The sequence below is a fragment of the Procambarus clarkii genome, chromosome 3 (genome assembly GCF_040958095.1).
Source record: "Procambarus clarkii isolate CNS0578487 chromosome 3, FALCON_Pclarkii_2.0, whole genome shotgun sequence".
NCBI lineage: Eukaryota > Metazoa > Arthropoda > Malacostraca > Decapoda > Cambaridae > Procambarus > Procambarus clarkii.
The window spans coordinates 5,747,370-5,766,663 of NC_091152.1; the positions used below are offsets into that span (position 1 = coordinate 5,747,370).

Below are 19,294 nucleotides of genomic sequence, written 5' to 3' on the forward strand. Positions count from 1 at the left end.
GTACACCACTACTACCACACCACAACTAGTAGACCACTACTACTTCCACACCACAACTAGTACACCACTTCTATTACCACACCTAAACTAATACATTATAACTAGTATACCACTACTACGACACGACAACCAGTACACCACCAGTTCTACAACACCACAACTAGCATGCTACTACTAACACACCACAACTAGTACACGACTATTGTTATACCACAACTAATATGCCTCTACTACCACACCTCATCTAGTACCTCCACTTTTACCACACAACAACTAGTACACTAATACAATCACTCCACAACTAGTTCACTACTGCTACCACAGTACAACTAGAACACCACTACTACCACATCGTAACTAGTATCCCACTACCACCACACCACAACCAGTACACGAATACTACCTTTCCACAACTAATACACCACTACCACCACATCACACCAAGTACACCACTAGTACCACACCACAACTTGTTTACTACTACTACCACACCACAACTAGTACATCAGCAATAGTACACCATTACTACCAAACCACAACTAGAACACCAGCACCAGTACACCACCACTACCACACCACAACTAGTACACCAGCACTTGTACACCACTACTACCACACCACAACTAGTAGACCACTACTACTTCCACACCACAACTAGTACACCACTTCTATTACCACACCTAAACTAATACATTATAACTAGTATACCACTACTACCACACGACAACCAGTACACCACCAGTTCTACAACACCACAACTAGCATGCTACTACTAACACACCACAACTAGTACACGACTATTGTTATACCACAACTAATATGCCTCTACTACCACACCTCATCTAGTACCTCCACTTTTACCACACAACAACTAGTACACTAATACAATCACTCCACAACTAGTTCACTACTACTTGCACAGTACAACTAGAACACCACTACTACCACATCGTAACTAGTATCCCACTACCACCACACCACAACCAGTACACGAATACTACCTTTCCACAACTTGTACCCCACTACTGCCTCACCACAGCTTGTACACCACTATTAATATACCATAACTAGTACACTACAACTTCCACACGATAACTAGTTTTCCACTTCTTCAACTCCACAACTAGTACCCCATTACTACCACACCATAACTAGAACACCACTACTACCACACCAAAACTAGTATCTCAGTACTACCACACTACAGCTAGTACACCACTACTAACCAAAACTAGTTCCTACAACTACCACAACACATCTAGTACAACACCAATAACCACAACTAGCACATCACACCTAGTACACAACTACTACCACACCAGAACTTGAACAACACTATTACCACACCACAATTAGAACACCACTTCTACCACACCATAACTAGTATCTCATTACTACCACACCTCAACTAGTACACCACTACTAACCACAAATTGGACATCACACTTAGTACACCACTACTACAACACCACAACTAGTACACCACTACTTCCTCACCACAACTAGTACACCACTACTAACAACAACTAGTACTCCACTACTATCACACCATAACTAGTACCCAACTGTTACCACCCCACAACTAGCACACCACAACTAGTACACCACAACTACCACACCACAACTAGTATGCTACTACTGCCTCACAAAAACTAGTACCCCACTAATACCACTCTATCACTAGAATACCACAACTTGTACACCGCAACTACTACATAACAACTAGTACACTAATACTACCACACAACAACTAGTACACTACTACTACCACACCACAACTAGTACACCACTACTACCACCACACTATAACTAGTACCCCACTACTACAACACCACAACTAGTACACCACACCACAACTAGTACCCCACTACTACCACACCATAACTAGTATACCACATCTAGTACACCACTACTACCACACCACAACTAGTACACTACAACTAGTATACCACTACTACCACACCTCAACTAGTACATCTCTAATACCACACCACAACTAGTGCACCACTACTACCGCACCACAACTAGTACACCACTACTACCACACCACAACTAGTACCCAACTACTACCACACCACAACTAGTACATCAGTACTACCACACTACAACTAGTACACTAACACTACCACACCACAACGAGTACACAACTAGTACACCACTATTACCGTACCACAATTAGTAACCAAGTACTATCACACCACAACTAGTACACTATTTCTACCACACAACAACTAGAACATCATAACTAGTACACCACTACTACCACACCACAACTAGTTCCCCATTACTTCCATACCACAGGCAGTACACCACTACTACCACACCACAACTAATACACCATTACCACCACATCACACCAAGCACACCACTAGTATCACACCACAACTTGTACACTACTACTACCACACCACAAGTAGTACATCAGCACTAGTTCACCATTACGACCACACCACAACTAGTACACCAGCACCAGTACACCACCACTACCACATCACAACCAGTACACCAGCACTAGTACACCACTACTACCACACCACAACTAGTAAACCACTACTACTTCCACACCACAAGTAGTACACCACTACTATTACCATACCACAACTAGTACATTACAACTACCACACCACAACTAATACATTACAGCTAGTATGCCATTACTACCACACCACAACCAGTATAACATCAGTTCTACCACACCACAACTAGCATGCTACTACTACAACATCTCAACTAGTACACGACTACTGTTATACCACAACTAATATGCCTCTACTACCACACCTAATTTTGTACCCCCACTTTTACCACACCACAACTAGTACACTACTACAACCACTCCACAACTTGTTCACTACTACTACCACTGTACAACTAGAACACCACTACTACCACACCACAACTTGTATCCCATTACTACCACACCACAACTTGTATCCCATTACTACCACACCACAACTTGTATCCCATTACTACCACACCACAACCAGTACACGAATCAACCCGTTCTCACACAAGACAGCACATATATGACTTAATGCTTAAAGTCAATATGTGGAATGTGATTTCAGATTCAGATTCAGATTCAGATGTTTATTCAGGTAAGGTATATACATACAAGTGATGTTACATTAATGGATTGATATATAGATAGAGCTAGTACATACAATGCCTAAAGCCACTATTACGCAATGCGTTTCGGGCAAGAAAAACATTAATATCTAGAACTTAATACTAATTGAGCATAAAGAATAAAAAGTGTTGAGAACAAATACAAATAAAGATAAAAAAAAAAAAAAAGGGGGAACATGACTGAAAAAGCAGCACAAATACATTAGGTTGACAAACAGTGTTGATTAAAAAAAAAGAAAATAACAGACATGGGTTGACAATAGAGGAGTGAGGTAGATTACAGGGAATTTATTAGGTAGTGTTTAGTTTTTATCTTAAACTGGTTGAGAGAGGTACAGTCTTTAACATGGTTGGGAAGGTCATTCCACATTCTGGGCCCCTTGATTTGCAGAGCATTTCTAGTTTGATTAAGTCGTACTCTAGGAATATCAAAACTGTATTTATTTCTGGTGTGGTGCTCATGGGTTCTGTTACAACCTTCTATGAAGCTTTTGAGATCAGGATTGGCATTATAGTTTAGCGTTTTATATATGTATAATACACATGAGAGAATGTGCAGTGACTTAATATCTAACATATTCAGAGATTTGAGTAGGGGTACCGAGTGATGTCTGGGGCCAGAGTTGGATATTGTTCTAATAGCAGCTTTGTGTTGGGTAATTAGAGGACGTAAGTGATTTTGGGTAGTAGAACCCCAAGCACAAATACCATAGTTGAGATAAGGATAGATAAGGGAGTAATAGAGAGTCACCAGGGCAGGGCGTGGTACATAATATCTTATCTTAGAAAGAATGCCCACAGTTTTTGAAACTTTTTTGATATATTTAGAATGTGTCCCTGGAAATTCAGCTTGTGGTCAATGAGAATGCCAAGGAATTTGCCATCTAATTTGTTACAAATTTGGGTATTGTTTATTTTGAGATTTATTTGACTAGAGGATTTATTGCCAAACAGAATATAGAAAGTTTTGTCAATGTTAAGGGTGAGTTTGTTGGCAGTTAGCCAAAGATGGACTTTATTTAGCTCAGTATTTACTGTGGCATTTAGAGCAAGAGGGTCAGGACTGGAGTAAATGAAGGTTGTGTCGTCAGCAAATAGAATTGGTTTGAGGTGTTGGGAGGCATTTGGAAGGTCATTAATGTAGATGTGAAAGAGGAGAGGGCCAAGTATGCTGCCCTGAGGAACACCAATGTTGATGGGTAGGGTGGGAGAAATTGTATTATTCACAGAAACATGTTGGAGCCTGTCAGTAAGGTAGGACTCGAGGTATTGTAGGGAGTGTCCTCTGACTCCATAATGATGTAATTTAAGAAGGTTATGGTGGTTGACAGTATCAAAAGCTTTACGCAGGTCCACAAATAACCCAACAGGGAACTCATTTTTATCAAGAGCTGTATGAATCGAGTTAAGCATACTAATAAGTGCATCGTTAGTGCTTTTTTTGGGTCTGAAGCCATATTGGCAAGGGCTAAGTATATTGAGTTTGGCTAGATATGAGTAAAGCTGCTTATATATTAGTTTTTCAAAATTTTTTGACAAGTTTGGCAGGATTGATATAGGTCTGTAGTTGTTAACATCTGTGGGGTCACCACATTTGTGGACAGGCGTTACTCTCGCTTTTTTTAGAATATCTGGAAAGGTTTGGAGTTCAAGTGACTTGTTGAAGAGCAAAGCAATAGCAGGGGCTAAAGATCTGGAGGCTTTTTTGTAAATTAAAGTTGGTATCTCCTCAAGGGCACCAGACTTGGTTTTAAGGGAAAGGATTATCTCATTGACGTCAGTGGAGTTAATAGGCTTTAGGTACAGAGACTGTGGATAGTTACCTGTAAGATAGTCCTTAATGTCAGTACTGGAAGATGGAATATCATTTGCAAGGGATGAACCAATGGAAGAGAAGAACCTATTGAACTCAATAGCAGAATCAGAGGCTGAAAGCTGACCATCGTTATTAGACAGGAGAGTCGGTTTGTTATTTAAAGATTTCTTTGATCCCAGTATTTGTGAAATTGTGCTCCAAGTTTGTTTAATGTTGCTCTTTATTTGAGTAAATTTATCTTCGTAGTATTTAGTTTTGGCTCGTCTAATTATCTTAGATAGCAATAATGAGTAATTCTTTGAGAATTCTTTGGAGACAATTCCTAACCTATACTTCTTCTCAAGGTCGTGTTTTTTGTTAATGGATTTCAGTATTCCCTTTGTAAGCCAAGGATTGTTAAGCCTTTTGCTTGTGACTTGTTTTGTAAGCCTAGGACAGTGGGTGTTATAAAGGCTAAGAGTTGTTTGTAGAAAAGATTGCACTGCTAGGTTGATGTCCCCTATGTTACCTAACTCGGACTCCCAGTTGACATTATCAGCAGCAGTTATAAAATTGTTTATAGCAGTTTCATTGTGCAGCCTAAAGCTTAACTCCCTTGTTTCTAGAGGTGGTTTGCTAATGTTAGTTAAGAGAAATGTGGGGTAATGGTCTGTAGTGCTATCGGTGATTATACCTGAAGTAAGCGGAGAGGTTATGTTGGTCCAGATGTGATCCAGAGTCGTGGCAGTGCTACCAGTGATTCTAGTAGGTCTAGTGATTAAGGGTATGAGGAAGCAGGAATTCATACAGTTGAGGAAGCTAACAGCAGTAGGGTGTTCTGGCTCGCAGAGGTCAATATTAAAGTCCCCTGCGATAATTAGGTGGTTTTTGTTCTGTCTGTTATCAAGTATTAGATTTCTAAGGTTTGAGTTGAATTCAGACACATCAGTGTTGGGAATTCTATAGACTGCACCCACAGACAGGACAGACTCGGCACCCTTGACTCTGAAGCTGGCGAAGATATACTCCCCATAGCAGTCTCTAGTTCTAATTTCTTTTAAGCATGTTAGTTCTTGGTGGTAGTAAAGAGCAGTGCCACCACCTCTCTGAAGTTGACGACAGTTGTGAATTGCTGAGTAGTTAGGCATGTTAAAGAGTTGAGTAGTATCCTCTTTCAACCATGTTTCAGTAAGTATAATAAAAGAGAATTTGTTGCCAATAGTTTCAATCAAGGCACTAACATCATCGAAGTGTTTACCTAGGGATCTAACGTTCAAATTGATTACAGAGATATTGTGATTATGAGTTAATACATTGTTTACATCATGTGCTGCAAAATATCTGCAATTTAGATCATTAAAGTGATTATTGTCATAGATAGTGGATAAGAGGTTAAGTTCTGGGTCTATACTTGTCTGCATAAAAAAAGCTGATTGCAGAATCAGAAATAAGTAGAAATAAGCTATAAAATAGGGAAAAATATATACACAATACTGTACAAAACAAACACAAAAGGGGCTTACAGGGGTACAATGGAGTAAGGGAGTATGGCTAGGCTAGGCAACCTAGGCAATAAATGAGATTAAAGAAAAAACATATAAACATGGACTATACAAAACACAAGATATAGAAATACAAAACAAAAAATATAAGCAAGACTAAGCAATACAAAAAACAAATTGAGCAAAAATGAAAAAAAATGAGGTAGATTGCTTACGAGTACTCTCAGGTACACTGTAAGTAACAATTTGCAATTTGAGATGCAGGCAAAGCCAGGGGTACAATGGAGTAAGGGAGCATGGCGAGGCTAGGCAACCTAGGTAATAAATGAAATCAAAGAAAAGTTGAATAATAAACATAGGCAAATTTAAGCTAATGATTAATAACTATAGATAGTTCAGTAATGACTGTATAATTAAAAAGACCTGAAGAACTACTTAATACACTCAATTAAATAATTTCGGTAAATGACTAGGTAAGAGTAAGTTAAAAATTAAGTCAGAAAATGAACCAAGGAGACTTAGGATACCTAGCCCCACTAGTTGACAGGGGGTTAATTAAGTTAATTCATTGGGAGTGATAAGGTGAGACAAACCACATTGGGAGAGGAAAGTGTTGAGGTTTTCTTCTTTAGTAATTGTAAACATTTTGCCCTCTGCGGTTTTTCTCACCTTTATCAGACCATCTCTAACGAAGCACTGATGAATCGCATCTGGGTTTTGTTGACGGATTTGACGCAGGCGGTAGAGGATTTGCTGTCTGTTCCTTTTTCAAGCACTCGTTGATGTATAATCCCTTCCGTTGGGATGCAGCTGTCCGGACTAGATGGGATTTCGTGAACTGGGAAGACAGCTTCAGGCGAATTTTCCGTTGGTTTAGACCTGATGGATTCTTTTTGCCTACTCTGTAGGCAGCAATAACGTCAGTTTTGTTTAGACTGAGCTGCAATTTGTTTTTTAAGAGATCCTGAGCTATTTCGACACAATTTTCACCTTCATGTTCCACAGGTATATCTTGGGACGACACGATAACAGAGTCTAGCAGCTTTTGCTGGTCTTGTTCCTCCTGGGAGACGGAACGTTGGGCTGAAAATGTAGTGATACATGCAGTCATTTTGCTGAGAGCTTCCTCCTGTTTTTTTATGGCTTCATCAGTTTTCCGAAGGTTGTTTTTCCTCACGGAGATCATTCAAATCATGCTGTAGTTGGTCTTGGCTAGCCTTGCAGTTTCTAATATCCTCGCGGAGGAGGGTTATTTCTTGTTGTTGTTGTTGGAGATTAGCGCGGTTCGCTAGATTCTCGTTGAGAAGACTCAAGATGATAGTATTTTGTGACTCGAGGACTAGGCACAACTTTTTGAACCACTGATTCTCGGTCCAGTTAGTGAATTCCGGTGAGGGACCGGAAGCTCGCTTGAGTTGCTTATACTGGGATGCTAGCATGTTCATAGGAGAGGGTTGAGAGGACTCTGCTCCCTTGCTCAATGGGGTGGAGGGGAGGGCATTTAGTACATATGTGATATATTCCCAGTTAACTTTTTTACCAAGGCTCAAACTCTTCCTCACGTACCAATTTACGTCTCACAGTACTCGTCCATCAACGTAGATAGCTGAATAGTCGTGATTGGTTCAATTATAACGAAAATTGTAGTTTTCAGGTCCCACATGGGTTGTGAAATTCACCTACTATTGTCCATGCTCTTATAATATTACAGATCAGCTACATCCTATTGAAGGCTCGTAGTTTTGTTTTGAGAAATATTAGTTGTTCTTAGTAAATTATAATAAGCACAATAAATTATTACATAGAATAACAGTGCTTCACCAATCAATATTATATACCATAGTTTGTGCTTTAGAAATCTTTAAAGAATGTTTTGTAGGAACGCTAACAGAAAACGATGTTATGTTGGAATGTATATAGGGTAAACTACTGCAAACAGGATGGTATGGTGTGGATTATAGGAAACTATAGGATTAGTATAGGGTCCACTACCACCTGTTAGGTGGGTAAGGGGTCCAATAACACCCGCAGGATGAGTATGGGGGTCACATCCACCCACAGGATGGGTATGGGGATCACTTCCACCCACAGGAAGGGTATGGGAGCCAATACCATCCAATGGATGTGTGTGGCGTCCACTAACACCGACAGGATGGGTATGGGCTCACAACCACCCACAGGATGGGTATGGGAGCCAATACCATCCAATGGATGTGTGTGGCGTCCACTAACACCGACAGGATGGGTATGGGCTCACAACCACCCACAGGATGGGTATGGGGTCCAATACCACCCACAGGATGAGTATGGGGTCCACTATAACCCACAGGATGGGTATGGGGCTCCAACCACCCACAGAATAAGTATGGGGTACAATAACACCCACTGGATATGTATGGCGTCCAATGCCCCCACAGGATGACTATAGGGTACAGTATCGCCCACAGGATTAGTATATAGGGTTCACTGCCGCCCACAGAGTCGGTATGGGGTCCACCGCCACCCACAGGGTCGGTATGGGGTCCACTACCGCCCACAGGGTCGCTATGAAGTCAACTACCATCCACAGGGTCGGTAGGGGTCCACTACCGCCCACAGGGTCGGTAGGGGGTCCACTGCCACCCACAGGGTCGGTAGGGGGTCCACTGCCGCCCACAGGATCGATAGGGGGTCCACTGCCGCCCACAGGGTCGATAGGGGGGGGGGGGGGGGTCCACTACCACCCACAGGATCGATAGGGGGTCCACTGCCGCCCACAGGGTCGGTAGGGGGTCCACTGCCGCCCACAGGTTCGGTAGGGGTCCACTGCCGCCCACAGGGTCGGTAGGGGGTCCACTGCCGCCCACAGGGTCGGTAGGGGGTCAACTGCCGCCCACAGGGTCGATAGGGGGTCCCTTACCGCCCACAGGGTCTCTATGAAGTCAACTACCGCTCATAGTGTTTGTATAGTGTCCACTATCGCCCATAGTGTTATTATGGGGTCCACTACCCCTCATAGGGTTGGTATGGGGGTCCATTACTACCCACAGGGTGTGTCTGGGGTCTATTTTGGTAATACTGCTTTTCCGATCTCATTTGTTGTTCAATATAAAATATTTGTTGCTCGACTTGCAACAATTTATATATATATATATATATATATATATATATATATATATATATATATATATATATATATATATATATATATGACAATGTCAGACCACGGAGGAAAAATGAAACAGGAAATTTCCTTAAGTACTTTCGTATATTAAATACATCTTCAGAAGGTGTTTCATTTTTCCTCCGTGGTCTGACATTGTCACATTCTTAATCACGTGTTTATTTTCGTGAGCACATATATATATATATATATATATATATATATATATATATATATATATATATATATATATATATATATATATATATATATATATATATATATATATATATATATATATATATATATATATAGTATAGTGCCTTTGCAATAATGTACCAATGTGTGTATTTTCATAACTCGTTTTAAATTGTTGAAAAATAAATAACTACATTGTGAATGCAAGTCAATGTTTACATGCTAAATCAGAGTTGCCAGATTCCGCTTAAAATAGCAAATTGTGCTTATTTTCAAAGCTTGAGAATTTAGCTTTAAAGTAGTTAAAGCTACAAATTTCGCAATTTGCTATGTACTTTAGTGTACTATTTTAAAATAAGGTTGGTTTTTAAGCTGCAAGTCATATGAATCTCAAAAAAAGTATATTATTAACAATCTTATCTCCATAGTTCACTAGTTTCTGTAAATCAGATCTGGTAACTGTAGGCCAAGTACTGGAAGACTCAAGACACAATGTGTGTGCAAGCTATTAGTCTCTTTGAAGAAGTCATCTCGACAGGATCTTCCAGCTCCAGCTATAAAACTTCACCACACATGGATCTACCTAGTACATCAAACGGTAAGAAATTACTAAACTGTACAAAGTTTTATGCTAGAACATTTGTTACAGTCCCCTGTTCTATGTGTACTCCATCACATAGTGACGGAGTATGTGGGAATAATTTTGTTGACACTGTCCATTTGACATGGTGGTGGTGTATGGTGCTGGTGGTGTATGATGCTGGTGGTGTATGGTGCTGGTGGAGTATGATGCTGATGGTGTATGATGCTGATGGTGTATGATGCTGATGGTGTATGATGCTGGTGGTGTATGGTGCTGGTGGTGTATGATGCTGGTGGTGTATGATTCCGGTGGAGTATGATGCTGATGGTGTATGATGCTGATGGTGTATGATGCTGATGGTGTATGATGCTGGTGGTGTATGGTGCTGGTGGTGTATGATGCTGGTGGTGTATGGTGCTGGTGGTGTATGGTGCTGATGGTGTATGATGCTGGTGGTGTATTATGCTGATGGTGTATGATGCTGGTGATGTATGATGCTGATGGTGTATGATGCTGGTGGTGTATGATGCTGGTGGTGCATGGTGCTGTTGGTGTATGATGCTGGTGGTGTATGGTGCTGTTGGTGTATGATGCTGGTGGTGTATGGTGCTGGTGGTGTATGATGGTGGTGGTGAATCTGACACTGTCATATATATATATATATATATATATATATATATATATATATATATATATATATATATATATATATATATATATATATATGAGGGGTACCACCTCTGGTGCAAGTGTAGGGACCCATAGCCTCGGAGAAGAAAATAAAGAGTACTCAGAGAAGACCTTGTGGATCCTCACTGAACACTTTCATATTTTCTTCTTCTACCACCCCTATTCTTTTGGTATGTGTGTATATTTATCTAACTTTATTTGAAAACGTCATTACACAAAAAAAGTTACAATATTGATTATATATATATATATATATATATATATATATATATATATATATATATATATATATATATATATATATATATATATATATATATATATATAATTTTTTTTTTTCTTCCAATAATATAGTATTCGCTTGAAATTAACAGCCTGGTCAATCAGGCTGTTGGATGCAACTCCTCTCAGTTTTGTTATACGAGTTACAGCATGGTTAATCACATACAAAATTAAAGTTATTTCCAGATGCAGTCCTAAAATTTTTACCATTGCTCTCACTAGTGTAAATGTAGATTATTTCATAATTTAAATAATATATTTAATTACTGTAGTACATTTTAACAACAATTTAACTTATAATTTTTGCAGCATAGGTCATTTGAATATAAGTATTTTATTAAAAATTATTTCCTTCAGGTCTTCAGGGAAAATTCTTGAGGAGATGCACAAACTGCAAACAATGTGTGCATGTCCGAAGCAATGTTTGCAAGTTCTGCCAGTGTGACTTCCGAAACAGTAGAGAATTAATGAAGAAAGAAGAGGAAGCCCGTTTTCTACTTAAAGGCAAGAAGGCTTTAGAACGAAATACAGCAAGCCGGGTTCTACGAAGGATTGAAAATCAGGTATTGAAGTTTGTCTACATCTGTTGTATTCATTTGTATTCTTCTTATGCTGAACTTGCTTGATAAGGTATAGAATCAACATGAATAATACTGTACAGTACTTACATACTATTTGTTTATTTATTTATATACAAGACAGCACACTGGGATTATGAGAGTACTGTACATAGCATTGATGTTTTTACATTCTTGTAAAGCCACTAGCACACATAGTGTTTTGGGCAGGTCCTTAATCTAACAGATAATTTTAAATAGGCAATTTAAAGCAAAAATGGAAAAAATTGGCTGGTACATTGTAAGAAAGTATCACAAAGATTACTATGTACATTAAAGTAAAATTTGAGGGTTATCAACATATAAATTGTAGCATAATTTGAGGAATATTTCAAGGTATAATATAGTAAGATATGCATTCAATATAACAATCATGATATAAGGTGATAGCAATGATTACAATGGAAAAGTTGTATGGTTTAGGCACATATATTCTGGCATTGGATTTCATAAGATACTGTGCGAGTTAGGAAACTATCAAGATAAAATTAGGTACTTTTTGGTTTTATTTTTTAAAATGGCAGAAGTTGGACAGTTTTTAAATTTGTTAGCGAGTGAGTTCCATAGACAAGGTCCCTTTATTTGCATAGAGTATTTACACAGAATAACTTTGACTCTGGGGATATCAAAGATATTTATTTCTGGTATTGTGATTCTATTATGGGTTCTATTGCACATGCCCAGCTATGCTTCAGACATTTATTTTGTTGCATTTTCCCAGATAGTGTTATTGTTTAAATATTATTTGCTTTTCAGCTAACATATCTGCGTGGCTGTGGGTATGAATCAATCGTTATCTATTACAAGAAAGGACCAGCACGGGTGACACATGGTTTCCTACCAAAAAACGTAATACAAGAAGAGGACAAGAAGATCTTCACCACTAACTTCTTTTTGTGTAAGTAGTTCACATAATATATAAATATATCACCACCTATTATTTTCTCTCATATATATATATATATACATATGTATATATATATATATATATATATATATATATATATATATATATATATATATATATATATATATATATATATATATAATTTCAATTCAATCATCTCTGTCGTTGATGTATATGGCAAAAAGTGTGTGGCCCAATACAGCACTATGTCTTAACGTAATGGGTCCAAGGGCCCATAAGGTCTCGACAGCATTAAGGGCCCTTTAGCAAACCAGTGTGCTGGGGCCCCTATGACACCCATGACGTCTTTGTATCATTTCAAGTTTGTACATGTACTTCTTAAGATATGGGCACCATACAACTGCTGCATATTCTAGCTTTTGTCTAAAAAAATCATGAACAATTTATTTATTATTTATCCATGAATGCCAGAACTAAACCCTGTGGTACTCCACTCGTGACATTTCTCCAGTCCAATACATTGCCTCTGATTACTGCCCTCATTTTTCTATCAGTTTGAAATTTTTTAATCCATGTTAGAAGCTTACCTGTCACCTCTCCAATATGTTCCAGTTTCCAGAACAAACTCTTATGTGGAATTCTGTTGAATGCCTTTTTTAGGTCCAGATAGATGCAGTCAACCCAACCATATCTTTCCTGTAAAATTTCTGCGGCTCGATCATAGTAACTGATTAAATTTGTTACACAGGATCTTCCATTTCGAAATTTTTTATTTTTTATTTTTATTTTTTTTCCAGCACGCACAAGGAAGCTTGATGCAGATAAACTTACATTAGGATCAGAAGGTGATAGCGATAATGCCCTGGAAAAAAATCATGACGAGCTACAAGTGCAGCAGGTGCATCAAGTCCAAAAAGTACCGCAGGTGCAAGAAATTCAACAAGTACAAAAAGTTCCGCAGGTGGAACATTTACAAAAAGTTCCGCAGGTGGAACATTTACAAAAAGTTCCGCAGGTGCAACAAAGGCTACCATTAGCAATCATTCAGAAACAGCAAGAAGTACAAGTAGTAAAATTTGAACCACAGGGAACTACACCAGGAAAACAGTGTAGTAACAACGGAATGGGAATTTTAAAATACCTGAGGAAACAGGTAAAAAAGGACAAACAATAGAAATGGTTCCTTACACCTTATTATTTGGTAGTTTATAGGTATTTTACTTATAATACTTTATATTATGTCTACAGTTTATAATTTAGTTTACAGTTAATTTACTTTTCAACTTCCATATCTTACATGAAGGATTTTTACTGTTTTTCATTTTTAAAACCTTATTAGTATCATTTATAGCTTAGTGTCAATTCACTTATAATACAATATATGGAATAATTTACTAAATTCATTTAACTATAATAAATTTAAAAAAACATTTTTACCCCAGGATGAGTTTCAGTCACCCTACCAAAAAATTAATGTTTCTTTATTACTAATCTTGTGAGAGGTAGCTTATTGTGCAGCCCATACTCATTCTGTGAGTGTTAGTTTATTGTGCACCCCATAGTCATCATGTCACCCAAGCCTGCTGCAGCTGCAAATGAGGGGTGGTGTAGGGAACCATTAGTGTACTATTATGATTTGAGAGAGAGAATGCTCTGTGGACAGAGCATCAATATGGCTTAAGGCATTGAGCTTTGCCTCAAGATGAAGCTTGGGCTGATCTCTGATTTGCTTTTTGGGAGTCTTCATTTACGTGCACCCCATACTCAACCACTTTGTAGTAATTAATTGTGCAACCCATACTCATCCTGTTACCAGTAGTTTGTGCAACCCATACTTATCCTGTGATCCCTATCCCTCTACTTCAAGTCCCTCAAGGGGCGCACGAATTCAGTTTGGCATACTGCATCCTGCCTTCCCATCCCTAGCTACTGACCCATCACAATATTTTATTTTATTTTATTTATATATATACAAGTAGGTACATTGGGTTTGTGAGAATACATTGAATAGTACAGTATTTACAATCTTGTAAAGCCACTAGTATGCGCAGCGTTTCAGGCAGGTCCTTAATCTAACAGATAATTTTAAGTAGGTAATTTCTATCAGAATTGATAAATGATAATAAATACATTGTTTACATACATACATTACAAATACATACATATAAGCTCAAAAGCTTCACTGAAGGTTGTAACAGAACCCATGAGCACCACACCAGAAATAAGTACAGTTTTGATATTCCAAGAGTACGACTTAATCAAACTAGAAATGCTCTACAAATCAAGGGACCCAGAATGTGGAATGATCTTCCCAACCATGTTAAAGACTGTACCTCTCTCAAGCAGTTTAAGATATAAACTAAACACTACCTAATAAATTCACTAACCTACCTTACCCCTCTATTGTCAACCCATGTCTGTTATTATTTTTTTTTTTTAATCAACACTGTTTGTCAACCTATTGTATTTGTGCTGCTTTTTCAGTCATGTTCCCCCTTTTTTTTATCTTTATTTGTATTTGTTCTCAACACATTTTATTCTTTATGCTCAATTAGTATTAAGTTCTAGATATTAATGTTTTTCCTGCCCGAAACGCGTTGCGTAATAGTGGCTTTAGGCATTGTATGTACTAGCTCTATCTATATATCGATCCATTAATGTAACATTACTTGTATGTATGTACCTTACCTGAATAAACATATTTATTTATTTATTTATTTATTTATACAAGTTTAACTCTGGGGATATCAAAGAGATATTTATTTCTGGTGTGGTGATAATGGGTCCTATTACATCTGTCCAGGAAGAGTTTCAGAGCAGGATTTGCATTTAAGAACAGGGTTTTGTAAATGTAGTTGACACAAGAGAATTTATGGAGTGAGATTATGTTTAGCATGTTTAGGGAGTTAAACAAGGGGGCTGAGTGTTGTCTGAAAGCAGAATTTGATATTATTCTGATAGCAGATTTTTGCTGGGTGATGATGGACTTGAGGTGGTTTGCAGTGGTTGAACCCCATGCACAGATACCATAGTTGAGATAGGGATAGATTAGTGTATAATATAGAGAGATGAGAGCAGGGTTAGGTACATAATATCTGATTTTGGAGAGTATACCAACTGTTTTAGAGACTTTCTTAGTTATGTGTTGTATGTGGGTACTGAAGTTGAGTCTCTTGTCTAAGAATAGACCAAGAAACTTTCCATCATTGTTATTGCTAATGTTTACATTGTCATCTGAAGCTAAATTGCATTTGTAGATTTGCTTCCAAATAAGATGTAGTAGGTCTTTTCTATGTTAAGTGTTAGTTTGTTGGTTGACATCCATAAGTGGACTTTTTTTAGTTCATTATTAACAACATTACAGTATTTAGTGCATGTGGGTTGGGGTTGGAGTAGATGAGTGTAGTATCATCAGCAAACAATATAGGTTTCAGAATGTTAAGAACATATACATCCTGCCTTCCCATCCCTAGCTACTGACCCATCACAATATACATCCTGCCTTCCCATCCCTAGCTACTGACCCATCACAATATACATGTAGTAGAGTGTTTTCTGTAGGCAATTTTCTAATTATACAATCATATGTTGCCCTCAGCTCTCCAATTTCATACATACTTTTTTTCTTTTGCAAGGGAGTAATTACTACATCTACATTACAATCCTCCCATGGTGGTGTGAATTTTCTCTTGGGCACAGCAATACACTCTGTAATAACATCATACTTAATAACATTAGAACATAAGGTATTCATATATGCTCTTTTCTTCATCATACATTGTTCAGTACTTCCCACCTTTTGAACTGAGAGGACCAATTCATTAGCTCCCCCACCTCTCATTAATCTAATGGCAGAAGCTACATTTATCTCTGCAATTCTATCCCCAATACTCTGCAGATTCAACTCCATCCTCATTTTCTCAATCATAGCATTTCTTGGGCATCCTAAGATAATTCTCATGGCTTCATTTTGTACCTGTGGGAGGTTGGTGCTGGGGTTACTGTGGGAGGTGTACTGTGGGAGGTTGGTGTTGGGGTTACTGTGGGAGGTTGGTGTTGGGGTTACTGTGGGAGGTTGGTGTTGGGGTTACTGTGGGAGGTGTACTGTGGGAGGTTGGTGTTGGGGTTACCTGTGGGAGGTTGGTGCTGGGGTTATTGTGGGAGGTGTACTGTGGGAGGTTGGTGCTGGGGTTACCTGTGGGAGGTGTACTGTGGGAGGTTGGTGCTGGGGTTACTGTGGGAGGTTGGTGTTGGGGTTACTGTGGGAGGTTGGTGTTGGGGTTACCTGTGGGAGGTTGGTGCTGGGGTTACCTGTGGGAGGTTGGTGCTGGGGTTACTGTGGGAGGTGTACTGTGGGAGGTTGGTGCTGGGGTTACTGTGGGAGGTGTACTGTGGGAGGTTGGTGTTGGGGTTACTGTGGGAGGTGTACTGTGGGAGGTTGGTGTTGGGGTTACCTGTGGGAGGTTGGTGCTGGGGTTACCTGTGGGAGGTGTACTGTGGGAGGTTGGTGCTGGGGTTACCTGTGGGAGGTGTACTGTGGGAGGTTGGTGTTGTGTACTGTGGGAGGTTGGTGCTGGGGTTACCTGTGGGAGGTTGGTGTTGGGGTTACTGTGGGAGGTGTACTGTGGGAGGTTGGTGCTGGGGTTACCTGTGGGAGGTGTACTGTGGGAGGTTGGTGCTGGGGTTACCTGTAGGAGGTGTACTGTGGGAGGTTGGTGCTGGGGTTACCTGTGGGAGGTTGGTGCTGGGGTTACTGTTGGAGGTGTACTGTGGGAGGTTGGTGCTGGGGTTACCTGTGGGAGGTTGGTGCTGGGGTTACTGTGGGAGGTGTACTGTGGGAGGTTGGTGTTGGGGTTACTGTGGGAGGTTGGTGTTGGGGTTACCTGTGGGAGGTTGGTGCTGGGGTTACCTGTGGGAGGTGTACTGTGGGAGGTTGGTGCTGGGGTTACTGTGGGAGGTTGGTGCTGGGGTTACTGTGGGAGAGCATAGATTAATAACAGTTTCATAACATACCTTTACTCACCACGACCAACTCAAGTTTGACCAATATGTTTTCATTCTTTTATTGATTATTTGAGGGAGTTGATACTTATTGAATACTGAATACAAATCGCATTATACTGATTACAGGGCTGGTAAAATAATAAAAAACTTGATCAGATGAACCATATAAACAAATACCAGCTTTCAGCATGTTTTTAGTTGTAGAGTTGTATCGTGAGAGGTATGCAAACACTTGCTCTGCCTCTTCCCCTAAAGTCATGCCACTTCCTTCTTGCCACCGCCCTCCATACAATACCTTTAACATAAAAGTATACAGTAAAAAAAAATTCAAATTACTGTACAAAAATTAAAAGCCTCCTACTATATTAAATGATACGTATATCATTAATCTTAAACAATCAGAAATCTTAAATTTTTTTACACAAACTGTACTTATTATATTTAATGTAATGTATACATTACATTAAATTTAATTAGTATACATAAATGTATACATTAGTATACATAAATGTATACATTAGTATACATAAATGTAATGTTATATTTTAATTTACCTGACAATACCAAGCATGTCCTTTTGCATGTAGGACTCCTAAAAATGGCTTTGCTTGACCAATGTGAAAATGTGATTGTTTCTGAGCCACAGTTAAGGCCCATGGCCAATATTTGCAAATTATGTCTTGACAAATAAACTTTACGTATTTGAAATACATAATTTGCAAATAGTGGGCATAACTATACAGCTCTCCTTGATACATATTCAAGGTGTGGAGGATAATACCATGTCGACAGGAGGCCATGCTGATTCCTGTTTCATCCAAACTTTGGAATGAAAGAGGCTTATTTTGAGCAGCTTTCCATGTAGACACTCCACACGTGTGCTTACTCTGTTAAACAAAAATATTTATAGTAACTAAATAACCAGTTGGTGAGCATGATTATAATTATGCAGGACGGGTAGAAGGTAGAGATTATTTTGCGCGATAGGCATTGTTGTTGCACATAAGAATTTCTATGGGTTATATTTCCTTATTCAATATATATGAACTATAATGAAAAAATACAAAAATGGCCACCATATGTTATAGTCGCCAAACAGTTATTAGGTAAAATTGAAGGTTTCTCAATATATAATAAAACTCACCTTAGTTTTCAAGCTCTGAATAGTGCCAACATGAGCTTGAACATCTTCATCTTTGCTGAAGATACTATCAGAATAATAGGGGTTTCTGATACCTCTGCAATGATAATTCAGAAATAATTATTTATTGTCTGTAACCACTATAATATTAAACAATGGGTAATGGGGTATCAAAAAATGTTTTATAATGAGAATTCTGATGCACTGCTAAATTTTACACAAAACAAAAATTTACATGGTGTTAGATAAATAAAATGATGATATGGATGCAATTGAAAGGCAAACTATAAAGACATACTCAGTTAAAAAATATGTCATATGACAATGTATATTTATATGTGCA

General features: G+C 38.7%; 1 protein-coding gene across 1 annotated transcript; it reads left to right on the plus strand.

Moving 5' to 3' along the window:
- The first annotated feature begins 10,220 nt into the window (after positions 1–10,220).
- LOC138368192 (uncharacterized) lies at positions 10,221–14,247 on the plus strand. The gene is made up of 4 exons (XM_069330655.1): positions 10,221–10,364; positions 11,679–11,884; positions 12,695–12,836; positions 13,604–14,247. The coding sequence occupies exons 1-4, from the start codon at positions 10,259–10,261 to the stop codon at positions 13,978–13,980; spliced, it is 831 nt and encodes a 276-aa protein (XP_069186756.1). The 5' UTR covers positions 10,221–10,258; the 3' UTR covers positions 13,981–14,247.
- Positions 14,248–19,294: the final 5,047 nt, after the last annotated feature.